Source organism: Zingiber officinale, chromosome 2A (genome assembly GCF_018446385.1).
Source record: "Zingiber officinale cultivar Zhangliang chromosome 2A, Zo_v1.1, whole genome shotgun sequence".
Classification (NCBI taxonomy): domain Eukaryota; kingdom Viridiplantae; phylum Streptophyta; class Magnoliopsida; order Zingiberales; family Zingiberaceae; genus Zingiber; species Zingiber officinale.
In genome coordinates, this window is record NC_055988.1 from 105548790 (window position 1) to 105571187 (window position 22398).

Here is a 22398-nt window from a genome sequence, read left to right on the forward strand (position 1 = left end):
TCTCGTCCCTCGGAATCGCCGCGTGCTTCCTTCTCGTCCGCCAGCGTACTCTTCCGCAATCTTCATCCCTCGGTCGCACCCCGTGCCGACCTTCTCGCTAGCTGTGTCTCTTGCTCCTCGAGCAGTCTTCCGCTCCGGCTTCTCGTCCCTCGGAACCACCGCACGCTTCCTTCTCGTCCGCTAGTGTACTCTTCCGCAGCACCTCGTCCCTCGGACGCACCACGTGTCGTCCTTCTCGCTAGCTGCATCTTCCGCTCGACTACCTGTGCTCCTAAGCTCCTGCACACTTAGACACAAGGTTAAAAACACGCAGGACTTAACTTGTTGATCACACCAAAACAACCTTGGGGTTCCAACAGGTCCTAGTCTCCCCACCACTGCTATGCTAATTTTTAGAAATCAACACCACCACGATGCTAGTGTAATTAAGTAGTGGTGCTAGTTTTTAAAAACCAACACAGATTGTTGCATGAATGCATGCAAAGGAGAGAGAAGAAAATTTTAATTGGAGGAAAGAGAATCGAGGAATGTTACATGCAAAGGAGAGAGGAAAGCGATTAAAAAGTCAGCTTTAGTGGGAGTAAACGGGAAGGTCACACAAATCAGTGCACCCTTTAGTCATTTTCAAAGTATGGTGCATGATGTGGGAATTTCCTAAATCTGCATGCGTCCTTTGGTCAATTCCTGTTTATTTTGCCATACTTGGGTATATATTTGGGTGATTCACACAGGAAGAATTGTTTTCAAAAGCTACTGTTCCTCTATCTAGCTTACTTATCTTTCAATTTTGTTGCTCCCTATATTTATATTGTTTAATATTTTATAACCTTTCCATAAGGAATATTGAATAATAATATATTGTGTAATTACAGTAATTAAAAAGTATGAGAGTGCAACATGATACTTAGAGATAACATGAAACTGAAATTTGATTAAATTAATGTGTAGCTACTTATATCCAACTTGAATTTGAGAGGTTGTGATTTTGTGACAGTTTATAAACTTGCAGCACATGCATGTGCAAAATACTTTGATCTGACTATCTTCAACCCCAATTCTAACTACAGAACCAAGAGAGCACTTGTGAAAAAATTCATTTCCACACAAAGCGTGTTACCATAGAAGAAATCATCACCTGATGACTTCTTCCAACTAAATTATGTTTCAGTTGAGCACGTATATATCAGTACAATGGACCAAAAATAACCAAAATGACAGAACTATTGTTTAATTTGGTTAGTAGTGGCACCTTTTACCCAATTTCTAGGAATCAGTAATTATACACATCGATTTGAAAGATACTAAGAAAAAGCACAAGATTATCCAACGCAATTACAGCTGAATTATTCATTTTAAATACCTCTCTTAGGAACTCCCTTAAGCGCCCAGGATGGAAATCTTGTTCCATAAGAATCTTGACAGCAACTTCCTGCAGGTTAAAAAAAAACAGTTTAAAAAGAAAAAACGTAAGAGAGGTATTAAATGTAGCATGGTCTATACAAATTGAATTAAAAAGAAAAAACGTAAGTAGCTAACTATATGCCAAGATCAGCTTCTAGGTCCACAATTGGTTATTTGACTCGAGACAAAGATTAGGGTTTTCAATAATGAGATCAACACTCTGATTTATATAGAGCCCAAACCTATCAATAAATAGTGAAAATAACATGAGACTAAGCTCAGTATTTCTAACACCACCCTAAGCTTATATATAAATATCTATGATGTCTTGAACTTTTTGCATAAAACATAAGAGTAGCACTACGCAGTATAATAAAAATACTGGCAATCTAGTCTTGAGAGAAACTGTACTGTGTTAATCATCTTTGACAAAACTACATCTACAATAAAGTGATAGTCTACTTCAATGTGGTTAGCATGCTCATGAAACACTAGATTGATTGTAATATAAATGGTCATTTGATTATTTCAGTGCACATACAGTAATTGCTTATAAACCAGGAATCTTGTCCCCGGGGCCATGGTGTCGCGATAGGATATCCAGATTGTCACTCAAGCATCCGCGGTTCGAACCCCAGCTACGGCGTATTTGTAGGAATTTTTCCTCCAAATGGAGGGTGTAACCAAAAAATGTTGGGCTTCTGGACTGGCCGCCGCGTGTGTTTTCCGATTTACCCTGGTGGCCGGTGGGAAACTTCCGTGGGACCGGGCCGGTCACTCCAAGAGATAGTCAATGAGGTTAACTGGGATTATCATTTTTTTTTTATAAACTAGGAATCTTCAAATAAGAGCTTGATCCGCATCATATTATGAATCTTAGAATACAAGATGTAAAATCTAGAGAGAGACAAACAAAAATATTAATCATTGTAATAAAAATAATTTAAGTGATTGTATCATTAGCAACATATCATTGCATAGAGATCAATGAAGCGATAATATTCATGTAACCGATCCTAAATAGTTGGTAAAAAAATAGCCTGATGTTGATAATTAGTGTGTTACACACTTTGTTTCTTGTTATTCCACATTACTAAATTGCCTCCAACAGAGGTGAAGGATCAAAGTGAACATTCTATCAATGGCAGATCAAACTTGAAGAAAGTTTCATTATTATGATGTTCATGCTTCTTCAAAGCAAGCAATTCTTTGGGCCTCTTTAATATAGTGGTAAATTATTGCATTGCTTCTTGATAACACTTCATAGACTTTTCTATTGGCTTACATTGACATAGGTAAATAATAATTTAGGTGAGGTCGATAAGCTAAACACTAAGAAGTTTAGCGTGAATACAAAGTAGTGACAAAATATAGAAAGGAAGATGAGATGAAATAAAGCTCAGAACACTTGGAAATACAATATGGCCAATTGACTCATTAATCAATAAGAAAATGTCAAAATTCTAAAAAGTTTTGTTTATTTTTTAAAGTATCTAATTTGTTATATGAGAAACATGATTCAATCACCAATATCCTAGCCTAACATCATTACTCAATTAGAAATGAATTTGAGATAAGCTACAAAGGAAGAGGTTGACAACAGCAACTAAAGGGCAATGTTGATATTCAATGAGGCAGGCGACATATAGTGGTGGGCAAGGATTGATGAGATCATGATGTCATGAAAGCGAGCTGAGCAACAAGCAATGAGTGGAACTATGAATGAATGTAAAATCCTTTGGGCAAAGAATAGAAGCGATACATCAATGTTGACGAGGTTGCGACCTTGATGAGGAACCACCGTAGAAGTCACAAGTAACATGTGCTAATCCTGCGCCCAAATGGACCCAGGAGTATGAACAGTTATCTGTAGCTTTTGACTGTCACTTTGTGGCATCAAGGATAAGCTAGCGAACTTTCCCAGTAGAGAATCCACATCTTGCACATTGTCTCGTCAAACCATTGCAGCTCCATAACCAATAAGCATCACAAAGAGGAAGAAGGGGTCCCACACAAAAGACAGGAGGAGCCACACACCCAACCTACCAAACGAAGCAAAGGAAGGTCCTCGCACCTTGAATGAGTCCATGACCTTGTCCTCCACCTTCATGACCTCGTCCAGTAGTATGAGCCACAGTTTTAGGTGAAGGGATGGTAGGGCGTGCTAGGGTTGCATGAAGGACTCAAGCCAAGGAGTTTAACAAGGATGGTATAGTGGCATTGATTAATAACTATGAGCAGATTGCACTCAAGGAATCATCTAAGACCAGATAGGAATTTTTCCATTTGAAATTCTTAGTGTCGGAAATAGTAATAGTATAATATATGGTTAGTTCATCCCACTTGCCTTGGAAAGCAATGAACTATTCCTCCTCTACTGAACAATCATCTTGTTATAAATTAAAAATATTATCCTGTTCCTGATATATGCAGAAGATATGTTGATCATGTGAGTACATATGCTGAAAATTATTTGATATCTCTTTAGAGAAAAACATTATGGATGAGGCTATTTTTGGTTCTATACCGTTGAGCAATCATGCACAAACAATAAATTCCATGCTCCATCACACTAAAAAGGTCGCATTCTTCTCTTCTTGTGGTGGAGACATGTGATAGCTATCCTTTCCATAAGAGCCTACAAGAACTTCAATTGTCTCAACCCAAAGGAGACAGTTAAAACCATTGAGTTGGTTCCTATAGCACTATTGGTGTCAAGATGGTTGGTGGAGAAGGATGTCATCATGGATGAGAAGATAACAAAAACAATCTTTGTAATTTATTAAGAAGCATAGAATGCAGATCAAGGTTCAAAATGTCAATCCGTGTTGGTGTTTCAATTTTTTACTAGAACAATATTGTTTCAATATTGCAACAATGTTCCAATATATGGTACTGGTGGCAAATTGGAGGTGGAAGAAGGAAGAAGATGAAGAAGAAAACATAAATCTATATACATAAGTTCAAACTTCCATTTCCATCTATAATGATATGATTTTAATATTATCTTGTATAGAGACAAACTAAAAAAAGAAATTTACAACATTATCTCAGTTGATCTCGACCTGAGTTTTAGCATGTAAAGGGGTGTCGAGTGTTAGCATATAAAGATACTCATCGACATGATTAATATAATAGCACAGGAGACGGTCTCGGTCAAATAGTATTCAGTTTCATTAACATTTTGGAGCAATATGTTCCAACTGTTTCGCGCGGCACATGCAAGATTTCAAATCATGATGCACATAGGATTAAGATTTAGTTTTACATGAAAGAGAAATAAATTTGGATTTACTAGAAAAGTCTAATGATTGAACTTAATTTGTAAGGGAGGGGGAAGAGAGAGTGTCTGTGATAGGAACATGTGTCCTATCTCATAGGGAAATAGAGAAAAGGATGAAAGGAAAGGGATGGGATGATCACTTTAAGGAGATCAACCTCCAATAGCCAAAGTAGCTGATTATTTAATTGAATAACTTCATTGTTTCTCTCTAAAAGTTACATAACGTCTCTTTAAATAGGCCAAGCATACTTTTCAAGAGAAAAAGTCTAATAACCTAACAAATATTTTAAAAAGATAAATAATAATAAATCTAATGACCTTATCTAAATTAATATCATATTCCAAAGGATAATATTTTGGGGTTATTTGAATAAGTCTATATGGGGATCTTATTGTTATATTATTTCACCGTCCTTCAAAACAACCTTGTCCTCAAGGTTGATCTTTTTCTTCTTTTTCTTTCAATGATTTGCATAAAATAGCTTCTTAGCCAACGTTTGGTAAGGGGTAATCAGCGTTCTTTGTTTAGCATAGTTTTAAAGTTGTAATGTAATATAATGTAATCTGGATTAGAAAAGATAATAAAATTTTATAATCTAGATTACAAGGTCAATAACATATAATCCAATTACATTCCAAGCTCAATATTTAACTAAAATTTAAATATCAAATATACCCCTAGTCCATTTCCTGCACCAACCAGCCGCCAACGTCACTGTAGCTGTCAGCTACTGTCGTCGACTGCCACCGCCGCCCGCCACCGGTCGCCGACAGCCGCCAACAAAAGTCGCAGGATATTTTTGTCATTTTATAATAATATGAATTATATTCATTATAAAAAAATAATAGACACCAAACAAAAGAATGTAATCATCCTTGTAATCATATATTACATGTATAGTATACAATTCTTTCACCAAACGTAGTAATATACATTACAAGCTTCATTACATTACCCCTAACCAAACGCAGTCTTATTATGCACCAATTGAAATCTCCTTTTAACGAAGACAAATGACCTTCTATGCTTTTTTCTTGAGTCTGAAAAATTCCTTTGGGTCTTCGTCTAAAATTTATGATCATGCTAATACTTTCTTTTTCTTTACTTAGCCTTGCATTGAGTTTGTTGATGCAGTTTGCACTAATAATCAAACTCAGATTTTGATGTATGACAAAAGTTAAAAGTTAGATTATGTATAATCTAATTTACGTACCAAGTGTGCAGGACTAAAAAATTTGATGGGACCTAAAACCAGACTGAAGTCCAGTTAGGTCTGGAAGACCTGATAACTAGTACGAAGTCCAGATAGGTTGATATCTGGCAAGAAGTCCAGTTAGGTCAGCGGAACACAACTGACTAAAGTTCAGATGGGGCATCTGGCAAGAAGACCTGGTGAAGTTCAAATGGGTCAATGAGATCAGAGCCAATTAAGTCTACAAATGCTAAGTGAAGTAAGCACTTGAGGAGAGAGATCCAGTGAGAGCGAGCTCCAATGAGGTTGTAGGCGCTGATCCAACTTAAATCCATTTTGGATGTCTAAGTTGACACCAAGAGTAGATTTTGCTCTTGGTAAGACATGATCTAATTAATAATATTATATTATTTTTAATATGCTAACTCTATTTTGCAGGTTCCCGTTTGTTATTTGGATTAATGTGTCTTGCAGAAGCAAAGTGTAATAGTTAGCATCAGATGAATAGTGCTCAAAGCGCCTCGGAGCTGACTGGAGGCGCCTTGGATGGTTGAAGGCACCTCCATGCAAATAACTCTCACGGATGAAGTTTGGAGGCACCTCAAAGTAGATTGGAGGCGCCTCGCATGGAACTGGAGACGCCTTATATGAGGTTGAAGGCGCCTTTAAGAAGATAAAATGTGACGGTTATGCATCTGATCGAAATTGAGGTTGTACGCACCTTGGTTGAGATTAGAGGCACCCTAAACATCCTTTATAAGGAGGATTCGGCCATGAGCTTAATATGACAAGGCATTATTTCTTTGTTCACTTGAATGATGGAAGTAGACATTGGTGTAAGTGCAATGACTTCAATTATGGGTGTTGCAAGGTTTAGCTCCTCATGTAAATTATCTATGCAACTATCTTCTTGTTGTTTAGTGAATCCTTTTACCCTTATTGTTTGTGGAGGTTGTAACCTTAAGGCATGAATTGATTCTATGTGACATCTTGTATTTCATCGGCACTTTCTTCAATGATATCATCTTTTTCCTTTGAATCTTCTACTTGTTCATCCATCAATATTCTCTTTTGTGTACATTGATGACTTCGGTGCCATTTATTATTTCTCCGCGCTTCCTCATTGATTTTCTCTTCTTGCAACCGTGCAAAGGACAATGCAGCCTTTATAGTGTGAGGATAGTAAATCTTCACCTCTTTTTGGATGTTAAGATGAAGTCCTTCGATAAAAGTATTCAATAATTTTCGTTCTAACCAATCATGAGTTTGGTTAAAGAGTCGAAGAAAGCAACTATGATATCTACTACCGTTGTGATATGTTGAATTTTTTATAACTCATCTGCATTATCATACTCTTGAGATGTGAACCAAGTGAGAAGACCATCTACAAACTCCTTCCATGTTGCAGATCCATGCCATGATACCATTGGAAAGCCTTTCCATCCAGATGTAAAGAAACTATCTCCACCTTCGAATCATTTGATGTGTCGTGTAAAAGAAAATATCTTTCTGCTTTAGAAATAAATCTGGTAGAATCTCTTCTTGGCCAACAAGGGAATTCATCTTCATTGGATCTCCAATTTGTCATAATATGAAATTAACCTTGCTCTAATACTAAGTTGATAGGAACCCGCGTCCTATCTCGTAGGGAAATAGAAAAAAGGATGAAAGGAAAGGGATGGGATGATCACTTCGAGTGGATCAACCTCCAATAACCAAAGTAGTTGATTGTTTAATTAAATAACTTCATTGCTTCTCTCTAAAGGTTACATAATGTCTCTTTATATAAGCACGCAAGGATACCTTTTCAAGAGAAAAAGTCTAATAACCTATCTAATATTTTAAAAAGATAAATAATAATAAATCTAATGACCTTACCTAAATTAATATCAAATCTAATATCATATTCTAAAGGATAATATTTTCAAGGGGTTATTTGAATAAGTCTATCTGGGATCGTATCTATCAGTATGGACATATTCGACAAGGACTAGATCTTGACCTAGTTTGGAAGGGGAGGAAGGTATTTTAGAGGAGGGAGGGAAGCGATGTCGACTAGACCTTAGGAGGAAAGAAATCCCTTTGCTTTTCAACAAAGACAAGAGGTAGCCTTATTGGGAAGGTCATTGTAATAGGATAAACTCTAATACCTAGTTAAAATAAAAAATTGATGTATCATTATCAAATAGGACTACAATCTGGGTGCTTATAGAGTCAAAATAATTACAAAACTATGATCTGGGAAACTAGACAAGGTAAAAATATAAGAGTTATTTGTACCTAATATGTCCAACAGTTACAGAAATAAGAGGGATGAGAAATAAAACATACTGAACCATGCCATTCAGCACGATGAACTGTTCCAAATGAACCTGGAAAAATAAGAAACCAAGTAATTTACGAACCCCATATAGATTAATGATGCATCTGGACTGCCATAAACAAATATTATCTGAATTATGAAATATATAATCTCATAATATTTACCTGCTCCAATTCTCTCCTTCAGGATCAGTTCACGCCATGGAATATTTAAATCATCTTCAGCAAGTCTTATATCATTGCTAGGTCTGTTTCCAATATGTTTAGAATCCTCCGTCAATTTAAAATCCTTCATATCTGCATTTGGCTCACATGGAGCAGTGTTGCCACACCCATCTTGTGCTGTAAGCTTCATTGGTCCCAATTCTCGTTCAACAAGATCTGGGTTTCTTGCATTCCTCAGAGGATTGAACATTTTATTTGCATTGACAATATTACCATCTGGCCAAGTAACCTTTTGGATACAAGGCTGAAGTGACTCAGTTCCACCATCAGATGGCTTAGAGGAGGATGGATCAATAGCATCTCCTTCAGCAATAGAAGTACCTTTGATAATTGGACATGCATAATTAGTTGAAGTCGATTGTGCTATTGCATCAGAAGAATTTAAGGGTTAAGAAAAAATTGTCCTTCAGAGACAAGCAGCACAAAAGTGATGTTTATCAGAGCTGGATATTAAGCATATAATCTAGACGATATGAATAAGTATACAATTAAAATAATAAAAGTAGGGGAAAACAAAACCAACCATTGCATTTGTAGCTTAAGATATTGATGCAATAGTACTTTTCAAAATTTGACATTCAAATTTAGCAATTAATTCTGTTGAATTTGAGGTATATTAAGCAGATCAATGTGGCCATCTTTGTTACTTGTAAATAAACTTAGTCTAGAACTTGCTTGAGTCCTAGTCAAGTTTCTAGCAGTATAGCAACTATAGAGCAATAGTGAACCACATAACATAAAAATTGGGTGTCAAATAATGGTGACTTGGATGCTGCATCCAATGATGCAATAAAAGGAGTAAAGTGTAACTTGAGAGGGTGCATAGTGATGCAATTACATCAACAATATATTTATGATTATTGACCTGATGGACCTTGCATGAATGGAAATTCTTGGCAAGAAATTTTTCTTGAAAATGAAAATGAAAAAAAAGAGAAATTAAGACTCATCATGTGAAGAAATAAAGATAATCTTGGAGAAGGTTTAATATTATACTTGCAACTCCCAATCATCATAAAAATCTCAAATTCTTGAGTTGAAGAATTTCCAAGAGATGCAGTATCGAAATCTGATTCCCATACTATTAACAAGGCTTGTGTGATGATCATGCCATTAGATCCAGGACAGGAAATTAGTACCCCAATACAAACAAAATGAACCAATATCAGAAGTATAAATGTGTATTATTTGTAAGAGTTACCTGCTGAAGCATCTTTGAAGATAAGATTCAGTGATTGACAGTCCTGAAAATATTGTTTGGCCAAGGTTCGGAAGTTCACATTTATCTCAGATGATTTGACTTTTGGAGGGCGCAAAGGTGAAGCAATTGAAACAGAATAGGGTCCATTCAGCAAGGAATCAGGTTCACATAAATTTCCTGGGTTCTTAATCAGATCAACTAAGTATTCCCTGGTAAAATAATGTAGTATTCAATTAATCTAATGATAATAAACAATAGCCCTAAATACCACAGGCTTAAAGAATACAGATGTCCCCAAAACAATTGTGCAGCATGAATGCAGTGTGATATCTCATGTATTAGTATTACAAACAATATACCACAGCAAAGAAGATTGTGGAAAGTTGGATATAACTACGTCAAAGAGAAGTATAAACACAAACACCGATTACATTAACATGAAGTACAGAAAGAGGGATCAGAAATAACAGTCAGAACAAGGTACACTAGTCCATTTAGCAACATACAGTCCCATTGCTCCTCTAATTTTTTACAATACAAATTGATTATAGTCTACTACCGTTATGCCAATTACAATTTGTTAGTGATTATTGAATACTTCCGAAGATTCTCTTGATTGTAGGGATTATGATTGATTTGGATTCCCTTGATTATTGGGATTGAGATTGATCTTGATTATACTCCCTTTACCGTAGGGATTGAGATTGATTTTTCTTTTCTCTCCTTATGTATATAAATATGTACATATAAACATATTAATATAACATAGAGAGATTTTCTCTTCTCCACATGGTATCAGCGCGAGGTTGAAAGGCAAACCCTGTTTTTTTTTCTGCGTCGTCGAGATCCTTTCGCCGCAACATCGCGCACGCCTCTTCGCAGGCATATCGCAGCCCCTCTTCGACAACTACCCGACGCTGCCGCCCTCCTCTCCTCTTCGCGAACTGACGCCAGCGTTTTCCTACATCGTGAGCACACCGTCCTTCGTCCTCTCCTGCAATCCGGCGACAGAGAGAGGCTCGGGAGATAAACAGTTTGGCGACGGCAGGGATTATTCTTCCTGCAGTTCCACCGTCCTCACCTATCTTCTTGCATCGCTTGAGCCTTTCTTCGCAGTGTGCCCTCTTTCACCGAGCTGATCAATGGCTTTCTCCGGCACTCCAAAGCCGGATATTTCAATCTTTACCAACCACATCACTGCACCACTCTCTTCTAAGCAGTTGGATGGTAAGAACTACTCTTCTTGGGTCTCTCACATTAAGCTTTGGCTTGTTGGACAGGGTTATGAGACACATCTCACTCACACCGAAGAGGATGTCCAAGTCGCCAATCGTCTTCTATGGAAAAAGGTTGGCGCCTGGTTGTGTTGCATTATCCGAGCCACCATCCATCCATCTCTTAGGGATGTCTTCCGCACTCACAAAACCTCAAAACCTGTAACTCTGTTTGGACACAGGCTCAATAACTCTTTACAAACACCTCTCGACGACTCTATCAGGTTTGTGAAAATCTCATGACCATCCTCAATGCCCGTTAGGTTAAGGATTCAATGTCAACCTATCTAGGTTCAGTTTCTAGTTTTCTTTGTGACTTCAATGAACTACTTCCACCTGCGGCCACTCCTGTTGCGGAGCTTAAAAATTGGAAAAAAAATTTATGTCTCTGGCTTTATATGGTTCACCCACAGATTATTCTCATGTTCGCGATCAGATCCGGGGCAGTCCCACAAAAGCTACCATGAACAATATCTGGGCAACTCTCCTCCGTGTCCCTGCCAAAGTCTTAACGTTGCCTCCTCCATTCCTGTTGACTCGTCATCTTTGGTCTCTTGAAACAACAACAGACCTCCACCTCGTAAGGGTGCCAGAGGACGTCCTTAGTGTGATCACTGCCACCGACTAGGGCACACGATTGATAAGTGTTGGAGTCTCCATGGTCGACCTCCTCGCGCTGCTCAAATCGTTCAGAGTTCTGTCACTGCTTCAGCTTCCGCTACACAATTGCCACCGGATCTGACCCCACCGTCTTCCTATGATGACTTTTTGAAATGGTATGAGGATCGTCAAGCTTTAGATTCCACTGTTGTTGTCACACACGTTGGTAATTCCTTTGTTGGCATATCTCGCTCTTCAAGTCCTTGGGTTCTTGACTCTGGGGCCACCAATCATATCACTAGTAATAAATCCCTTTTTCTTCTCTCTCTACTTCCGATTATTTGCCATTTGTCACCATGGCCAATGGTTCCCAAATTCAGCCCCAGGGTGTTGGTATTGTTCATCCTTCCCTCTCTCTTTCTATCCATAATGTTCTTTATGTCCCCGGAGCTCCCTTTAATTTATTGTCCATAAGCCAACTTCTTATTCATGCTCAGTTGAGACATTCAGGGCCGGATAAGTTGAAACAATTACATCCTAGTCTTTCTCACTTAGAGTCTTTGTCCATAAGCCAACTTACTCGGGTCTTTGATTGTGTCATCTCTTTTACTAAAACTTTTGTTTACTTACAAGACCGGAGTACGGAGAGGATGATTAACTTCGAATGTGAGTCTCGTGGCCTATACAGGCTTCAACAACCCTCTCTTGTTGGTTCAGCGGCGACATCTCCACTTCTTATTCATGCTCAATTGAGACATTCAGGGCTGGATAAGTTGAAACAATTACATCCTAGTCTTTCTCACTTAAAGTCCTTGTCTTGTTAGTCATGTCAATTAGGAAAGCATGTTCGCAGTTCTTTTTCTCCTCGTATGTGAGTCGAGCTACGTCACCTTTTGCTTTGGTTCATTCTGATGTTTGGAGTCCGAGTCATATTTCTTCTACATTGGGATCACGATATTTTGTTACTTTTATAGACGATTTTCACGTTGTACTTGGTTATATCTGATGAAGGATCGTTCAGAATTGTTTCCTATTTTTCAATCTTTTTTCCATGAAATCAAAACTCAATTTGGTATTTCTCTTCGAACTTTACAAAGTGATAATGCACGCGAGTATCTATCTACTCAGTTTCATACCTTCTTGACATCTCACGGTGTGTTGCATCGCACGTCTTGCCCTCATACCTCTCAACAGAATGGGGTTGCAAAATGTAAGAATCGTCATCTCCTCGAAACCACCCGGACTCTTCTTCTCCACTCTCACGTTCCTCATCAGTTTTGGGACGACGCTATACTTACCGCGTGTTATCTCATCAATCGCATGTCTTCCTCAACTCTCCAGAGTAAAATACCTCATAATGTAATTTATCCTCATCAGTCTCTTCATCCTTTACCACCTAGGGTCTTTGGTCCTATAGGTTTTGCTCATGCTCTTGATCCTGGCATTGAGAAACTCTCTCCCCGGTCTCATAAGTGTCTTCCTTGGATACCCCCGATCTCAGAAACAGTATAAATGTTATTCTCCTACTCTCTATCGGTGCTTTATCTTTGTTGATGTCACGTTCTTTGATTCGGTTCCCTTTTTTGGGCTTCACGCATCTCCATCCGAGTTCTCTCCTTCTCCGCCTGTACCATGATTGTCTTTTATCCTCCGAGGGCGTCTCTATCACCTCCAGTCTCATTTCCTCCTTTATAGGTTTATCGGCGTCGTCCTCGCCCTGCTTTGCCGCCCATCACTGACATTGCTATAGACACATCTTTAGAGTCGAGTCCTTCGCCTCTTCCTCCGGTCCCGTCCCCTGAGTATGATATTCCCATTGCATTCTGGAAAGGTATGTGTTCCACTCGGAATCCTTCTCCTCATTATATTTTCTTGAGTTATTATCGTCTTTCTCCTCCCTACTTTTCTTGTCTTTCTTCCTTGTCATATGTCTCTCTTCCAAAGACTGCAAGTGATGTCTTTACCCATCTAGGATGGAAACGGGCTATGCTCGATGAAATGTGTGCCTTACAGCGCAGTGGGACTTGGGACCTCGTTCCTCTACCACCTGGGAAGTCAGTTGTTGGTTGTCGATGGGTGTATACGATGAAAGTTGGTCCCGATGGCAGAGTTGACCGGCTTAAGGCTCACCTTATCGCTAAAGGCTATACTCATATCTTCGGCTTGAATTATGGGGACATTTTTTCTCCGGTTGCCAAGATGTCTTATGTGCGCCTTTTCCTGTCCATTGTTATGATTTGGCATTGGCCTCTTTATCAGTTGGACATCAAAAATGTATTCTTACATGGTGACCTGCTCAAGGAGTTCTACATAGAGCAACCTCCGTGTTTTGTTGCTCAGGGGGATTTTCTGGTCTTGTATGTCGCATGCGGAAATCTTTACACGGCCTCAAGCAGTCACTCAGGGCATGGTTCGGTAGATGTAGTACTGTAATTCAACAGTTTGTCATGACTCGGAGCGAGGCTGACCATTCTGTCTTTTATCGCCACTCATCTACTGGTTGCATCTACTTAGTTGTTTATGTTGATGATATTGTCATCATAGGTAGTGATCATCTCAGGATTTCACAAGTAAAACAGCATCCTTTCTAACATTTCCAGACAAAGGATCTCGGCAAACTCAAATATTTCTTAGGGATAGAAGTAGCACAGTCTAAAGATGGGATCATCATATCCCAAAGGAAGTATGTAATGGATATTATGGAAGAAACGGGAATGTTAAACTTAAAGACAGTCAACAACCGTATGGATCCTAATGTCAAGCTCCTGCCAAATCAAGGGAGCCTCTTCCAGATCCTGAACGGTACAGATGATTAGTAGGAAAACAAAGGTACATTACTGTTACTCGTCCGGATATCTCATTTACAGTAAGTGTAGTAAGTCAGTTTCTCAACTCTCCATGAAAAGAACATTGGGATGTTATAACTCGCATTATTCGATATATCAGAGGTACACCAGGAAAGCGTCTTTTGTATGAACACAAAGGACATACTCGAGTTGTAAGATATTTTGATGCAGATTGGGCAGGATCTCCCACTGATAGAAGATTCACTTCTGGGTTTTGTATATTTATCGAAGATAACCTTGTTTCTTGGAAAAGCAAAAAGCAGAATGTTGTGGCAAGATTCACTGCGGAGGCAGAATATCGAGCTATGGCCATAGCCAGTCAAGAGCTTATATGGCTAAAACAGTTGTTTCAGGAACTAAGGTTTGGAGAGGTTACACAAGTATCACTTATGTGACAACCAGGTCGCCATGCATATCTCCTCGAACCCAATTTTTCATGAGAGGACAAAGCATATTGAGGTTGATTGTCGCTTTGTCAGAGAGAAAGTCATATCTGAAGAAATATCTACTAGCTTTGTCAATTCACATGATCAACTAGCAAATATATTCACTAAGACTGAGAGATCCCGAATTGACTACATATGTAATAAACTTGGTGCATATGATCTATATTCTCCAGCTTAAGAGAGTGTGTTGAATACTTCCGAAAATTTCCTTGATTGTAGGGATTATGATTGATTTGGATTCCCTTAATTATTGGGATTGAGATTGATCTTGATTGTATTCCCTTAATGGTAGGGATTGAGATTGATTTTTCTTTTCTCTCCTTATGTATATAAATACCTACATGTAAACATATTAATATAACATAGAGAGATTTTCTCTTCTTCTCAGGTTCACATAAATTTCCTGGGTTCTTAATCAGATCAACTAAGTATTCCCTGGTAAAATAATGTAGTATTCAATTAATCTAATGATAATAAACAATAGCCCTAAATACCACAGACTTAAAGAATACAGATGTCCCCAAAACAATTGTGCAGCATGAATGCAGTGTGCTATCTCATGTATAAGTATTACAAACAATGATACCATAGCAAAGAAGATTGTGGAAAGTTGGATATAACTACCTCAAAGAGAAGTATAAACACAAACACTGATTACATTAACATGAAGTATAGAAATAGGGATCAGAAATAACAGTCAGAACAAGGTACACTAGTCCATTTAGCAACATACAGTCCCATGGCTCCTCTGAATTTTTACAATACAAATTGATTATAGTCTACTACCGTTATGCCAATTACAATTTGTTAGTGATCTTCTCAATTGAAGCCCAAGTGTTGGAACACATGGACCGAGATGGCCGGATGCTCTCATATAAAATCCTAAACAAATGCTTTCAATATCATACCAAGATCGATTAGCATGACTTATACTTTCTTGGTATAGAGATGACTCACCTAGGGTGGAGAGATTTAAATCTCCAAATGAAAATGCTTCAAGAATGGAATACTAGGGACTAAGTTAGCTGATACTTCTAGGGATCTAAATGTCAAACTAATGTTAGCACAGGAAGAGTCATTAATTGATTCAAGAAGATACAAAATACTTGTTGGGAAACTAAATCACCTCATGGTTATAACACTAGACCTCATTTGTAGCGAGCACAATCAGTCAATTCCTTGATACTTCATATTATGGCCACATCTTTAAGAATTCTTTTGTACCTAAAAAATGCTTTGAGCAAAGATCTCCTATATTAAAAGTAAAGTCACCTTCAAACTAGATAGATTCTCCTACAAACAGGAGATCCACAGTGTTACTACAACCACATGGGAAGTAATCTAATTTTCTAGAAGAACATGAAGTAGTTGACGTAGCCAAAGAGTACAAAGATGAAGCTAGGATTATGACTTTAGCTACATGTGAGCTTATCTGGGTTAAGTAATTGGTGAGCAAGTTAGGACATATCTCTAAAAAGCTAACAAAGTTGTATTATGACGATTAAGCTACCATGCATATAACTTTTGGCATGCTATTCTACAAGAGGACAAAACACAAAGATTATCGTTCTATAATAGAGGAGCAATTCAAAGAAATTGACCAATCTTTTGTCTTACTTCAATCAGCTAGTGGGATTTATTATGCTCTTAAAAGGTTGTAAGTTCAAGTAGATCAAAACAAGCAACGCTTGCATGACATCTTTAAGCTAGCTGAGTATTGGGGATCCATGTGTGAATAACCAATACTGCAAGAATTAAAACGGTATATTATGATTGAATTTTATATATATATATATATATAGCGATAAGGGATTATTAGAGGTAATTAACCTTAACCCTTAACATAAATGATCATCAAGTTGTGTTTGTCCTACATGATTTTTATCCATTTATTTAATCTCCATACAAGGCAATATAATATTCAAATTGACTATATTATTTTTTTATTGCATTGACTAATATTTTATTTTAGTCTCTCTTTACTCCTAACTCCTTCACTCTAATAAGTTCCTTCCTTTCTAATAAGTTCAACTATTCTAGTTGTGGAATTTAGCAATCCATCTTTGAAGACATCTATATTATCTTAACCTATTTTTTCTCCTTTATCATTTATTAAAACGCCTAATTTCTTTAAAAATTAGTATCTTTTATAAACCTGCATCTTAGCATTTTTCATGCCCCTGGGCTATGGTGTAGCAGTTATGCCTTCCAAGCCGTTGACCAAACATCTAAGATTCAAATCTTAACTGCAGCACACTGCAGGAATTTTCTTCCAATGGGACAACAAATCTAAGAACGTTGGCTGTTTGGATGTGGCCGGTGGAAAATTTCCGTGGGGTCGGGCCAGTCACCTCTCTTTCCTTTTTTTTATCTTAGCATTTTTCATATTTATCATATTAACTTTTTGTACATGTTGTTTCCTAAGATCTCAACGCACTACTTTGATCCATAAAGTATTGCAGGTTATACTCAAAATTTTCATTTAAGCCTGAGCAGCATACAAGAATTACACAAGCTCCAAATATCTCTTTGTTCCAACTGTTCATTTTTGTCCTATTCAACATATACTCATAAATATTCTATTATTGAATAGCAAATCTGAGAAACGTAAAATTTCTTGTAGAATACCATGTGATCCATCTTAACAATCTATCAATTCTTTCTTGTTACTAAAACAAGATTTATCATACTTAATTTGTTCTTGCTCATCTTAAGACTTTTAATTTCCAACTCTTTTTAACACAATTCAAACTTTGAATCAAATCTAGTTACACTTTCATCACTTAATACAATATTGTCTACAAAGAATATAACACCAAGGAGGTTTATGATGAATATGATTGGTTACTTCATCTAATACTAATGTCAAAAAGATAAACATAGACCTAAACTACCGTTGATGTAAACCTACGGCTAAAACAAAATTATCATTTATATTTTTTATCACTTCAAATTAATTACTAGACATTCCTTTCTTCTTCAAAACCACCACAATGGTTATCCAGGGACTCCATTAATTTCAAATGATCTCACAAATTATATGGACTGGACTAGGACAATAATATCAAGCCTTGATTCAAAAGATATTGATTATAGTTTGATAGATATGTGGCCTTTTGATTAGTAATCTCAAGAGAAAAGTTCAAGTAAAATATAGAAGACACATTGAAACACAGTATTTTAACCTCTCTTTGTCCCTCGTTCAGCGAAACAATAGTAGCATAAAGCTACGAGGATTATTCAGCGTGAGAATTAATAAGTGAATTTCAATTCTTCAAAACTCAATGATGTAATAGAAGCATCAGGTCTTGAAATCTCAAATCAGTAGTCAGATACAAGTGGATCTTACCAGTCCTTTGTCCTGGTACTAAATATAGTGCTCAGTACATGTTTATTTTAGTTTGTTCTATAGTGCCTGTAGTCTATCACCATACAAGTTCAAGCCTACAGCAAGGTGTTAAATCTATATAACGTCTCAACACATGATATTATTTTTACGCAACATAAGCCATATTAATCACCACCACAGGAGACAACAAGAATCACTCTTCACTATCCAAAACTGCATTAGATTGTATTAAATGATATATTGTAAATTTTTTATTCTCAATATGATCCCTTTCATTAAGAAATCACAGTGCTCTAACCTATATCCGTGCAAGGCACTCTAAAGCATTATTGCATGATCAGAATACGAATTTGGATTGCAATCTTTACCTTTCAAGACCAAAGCGCACCAAACAAGAAGAAGCATCATCTGTTTTGCAATATTTGCATCCCTTGGCAACCCGGCAAGGCAAATTAATTGTGTCTGCCAACATCTGTGGGAACAGAACAAGCAAAAATCTAAATTAGATACATCCTGACTCCTAAGAATCATGATGCACTAGGAACAATATCACACAGAGAAGACAAAATTTCACATATAGAAAAGTGAAATTTTAATAAAACCATAGAATATCCTTAGATGCGGGATTGAGAATCCTTTTCATAAAAGGAAATAAGGGATAATTCTCCTAAGACTGAGTTAAATTTTATCCAGTAATGCTCTGCAAAAATCTTGACGCCTTTTAAAACTTAAGATGAATTCTCATACTACTAATTAGTCAAGACACATGAGCATGAAACAAACAAACGCATGAAAAAGCTAATAAAGCAAATAGCACTCATTAAGATAGCATACTTCTAAACATTCTTGGCTGGAAAATTTAGCTTAGAGTGGCAACAGAATTAAAATCATCAATTAGAATGACTCATTAAGTAAAATTAGAGCAAACATGTACACTAAAATCACCTTAAAAAGCAATGCTCGATGCCTGCAAAGACCAAACGATAGTTTTCCCATTGGAAGTACAATAGAGCATGAACTAGCCTTGATAGTCTCACCACACTCCTTCCAGCAATGTAGAAGAGCATCTTCTCCATTAAAAGCAATACCCCTTGTGATGCAAATGGATAATTAATTACTAAAGAAATAAAACCACACACTTAATCAATAGACTTAGTCTCCAAAGATTTACCCCATTCGAGTGCAAACAAGCTTTGCTAGCTGCTCCACCACATCTTTTGCTGTAGCACAACTACATGAAAGGCCAGTTACAATTGTTTCCAAATGCCTTAGGTCTGGATCGTGCTGTCTATCTATAAGAACTACTTCAATGGATGAGTCATTGGGGTGAACAGTCTTCAATGACTCAATTGATGGAATTCGGTTCTCTTCTTCCACATCTGTACATAGGGTCCACACAAATGGATCCATTCCCTGAATTAGGTAAAATCCATCTGGAATCTTATCATGGTAAGACAAACATCCATTTACCTGTTGGAGTAAATGACTGTTGTTTATTTTTGCCAAATATCAACATGTACAAAATCAATGCTTCCATTAGAAACATAATGGCCAAGTACAATAAATAAAAGAAAGAAAGGTTTAAAGATTAAAACATGTGAGGACACAATTTCATAAAAAGGAATAAAAGCAAATCTGCAATGTATTGGCAAATGCAGAACCACGATCTTAGATGAGTCAGAGTGACAACTTCCATACGTTTTACTAAGATTTCATGTGAAAAAAAAACAAAGACATAATTAAAGATTTGATTTTTTTTGAAAATATATTGCTCATCTTTTCACTCAAAGTTCAAGGGAAAGAGAAAAGACAATGTTATATGCTTAGGTAGTTTAGTTGTATTTCAACTTGAAAAACCCTTTATGTCACTATAAAAACCCTTCCTAGCCATCTCTATTCTCCCTCAAGCTCTTTATCTTCTCCATAGCAACTCTTTCAATCTCTATGTTTCAGGGCTTGATGCATGAAAGCTACTGGGTTAAGCTTTCTTTCGGAGGAATTCCTGCAATTGAACAATTACATATATTAGTTCACTCTTCTACGTTGATTTTCGCATTTTATTAGTTAGTTTTAATAACTCCGCTCATGACGACCGGTCATGGCCGGTCCCAAGCCCGGATAAAGGAGGAGGGTTGCGTTAGGTTGCCAGCCAGCATCAAACTATGGCAAATATTCAATGAATGAATCCATTAAACTATTGTGCTAATGCTAGGTTGTTCCCCGGAAGGAACGCGTTGCAGGGTCCGACTGTAACGTCTCGACAAGGACCGCTACATCTCCAGAACTCGGGTGTAGTGATAAATATGCAAGAGTTCACGTTACAGGGTCCGACTGTAACGTCTCAACAAAGACCGCTGCATCTCCATGAGAACTTGGATGTAGTGTTAAATAGGCAAGAGTTCTCACACCATAGGTTGGATAAGAACAAATATGATAAGAAAATTAATAATCTAAGATTTGGAACATGAAACATAGGAACTCTCACTGGTAAATCAATGGAGGTGGTAGATATGATAATTAGGAGAAAAATTAGTATTTTGTGTGTACAAGAGACAAAATGGACAGGCGAGAAGGCAAAGATGATAGAGAACTTGGGTTTTAAGTTATGGTACACTGGAAAGAGTAAAGCAAGAAATGGAGTGGATATTATTGTAGATAGTTTGTTAAAGGATGAAGTTGTAGGAGTAGTTAGAAAAGGGAATAGAATTATAGCCCTTAAGATAATAGTGGCAAAAGAAACTATGAATATAATTAGCGTATATGCACCACAAGTAGAATTAGATGAAGCTACCAAATCAAGGTTTTGGGAGGACTTAGATAAAATATTACAAAATATTCTACTAAATGAAATGATTTTAATAGGAGATGATCTAAATGGGCATGTCGGAGTGAAAAATGAGGAATATGAGAGAGTACATGGGAGTTATGGGTTTGGAACAAGGAATGAGGAAGGGAAAATCATATTAGATTTTGCGATAGCATATGACCTTATATTAGCTAATACGTTTTTTAAGAAAAGAGAAAAACACTTAGTCACATTCAACAGTGGGAATAATAAATCGCAAATTGACTTTCTTATGGTTAGGAAGAAGGATAGAAAGATTTGTAAAGATTGCAAAGTCATCCCTGGAGAAAGCTTAACTACCTAACATAGGGTAGTAGTGTTGGATATACGCCTCAAATATAGTATCAATAGAAAGAAAATATATTCAATTCCTAGAATTAAATGGTGGAAGTTAAAGGATGGGAAACAAAATATATTTAAGGAGAAGGTAGAAGTACAAGCATTAGGTGAAATATACGATGACTTTAATATAACATGAGATAAGATGGTATCAAAGTTGAAAATAGTAGCTAAGAGTGTACTCGGTGAGTCAAAGGGGCATGCACAACTAAGTAAAGAATTTTGGTGGTGGAATGAGAAAGTACAAGAGAAAGTGAAGGAAAAACGAATAGCTTATAAGGAATTATATATTTGTAAGAACGAGGAAAACTTTAAAAAATATACAATAGCCAAGAAAGAAGCTAAGAAAGTAGTGAGTGAAGCAAAAAATGAAATTTTTGAACGGTTATATCAAAAATTGGATACAAAAGAAGGGGAAAGAGACATTTATAGAATAGCTAAAGTGAGAGAAAGGAAAACAAGAGATCTTAGCCAAATAAAATATATTAAAGATGAATGTAATAGGGTATTAGTAAACGATGGAGAAATAAAAGAGCGGTGGAAGAGGTATTTTCATCAACTTTTTAATGAATGTTTAGGTGACCAACTTAACTTAGATAATTTAATTAGGTCAAATGAGCATAGAAATTTTAATTTTTATCATAGAATTCAAACTTCAGAAATAAAACAAACTTTAAATGAGATGCACAATGGAAAAGCCGTTGGACCAGATGATATTCCGATAGAGGTATGGAAGTGCTTAGGGAAACAAGGTATTGAATGACTTACAAAATTATTTAACATGGTATTGAAAACGAAAAAAATGTCTGATCAATGGAGGATAAGTACTCTAGTTCTCTTATATAAGAACAAGGGAGACGTACAAAATTGTACAAACTATAGGGGTATTAAACTAATGAGTCATACTATGAAACTTTGGGAAAAAATAATAGAAAAAAAATTAAGGAAGGAGACCACAGTGACAGAAAATCAATTTGGGTTCAAGAAGTTATACATCTTCTTAGACAATTAATTGAAAAATATCAGGAGCAAAAACAAGATCTACACATGGTATTCATTGACTTAGAAAAATCT

General features: G+C 36.8%; 1 protein-coding gene across 2 annotated transcripts in view; it reads right to left on the minus strand.

Annotated features, from left to right (window-relative positions):
- The window catches only part of LOC122041852 (serine/threonine-protein kinase CTR1-like), a 40739-nt gene that overhangs the window by 11916 nt on the left and 6425 nt on the right, over positions 1–22398 (minus strand). For both annotated transcript variants that reach the window (XM_042601699.1, XM_042601700.1), the window contains exons 2-8: positions 19312–19610; positions 19086–19230; positions 18509–18612; positions 9626–9834; positions 8365–8745; positions 8209–8249; positions 1361–1429 (exon numbers count right to left, since the gene is read on the minus strand). In XM_042601699.1, the coding sequence (XP_042457633.1) occupies positions 1361–1429; positions 8209–8249; positions 8365–8745; positions 9626–9834; positions 18509–18612; positions 19086–19230; positions 19312–19610 (1248 nt within the window). The remainder of the gene's footprint in view (positions 1–1360; positions 1430–8208; positions 8250–8364; positions 8746–9625; positions 9835–18508; positions 18613–19085; positions 19231–19311; positions 19611–22398) is intronic.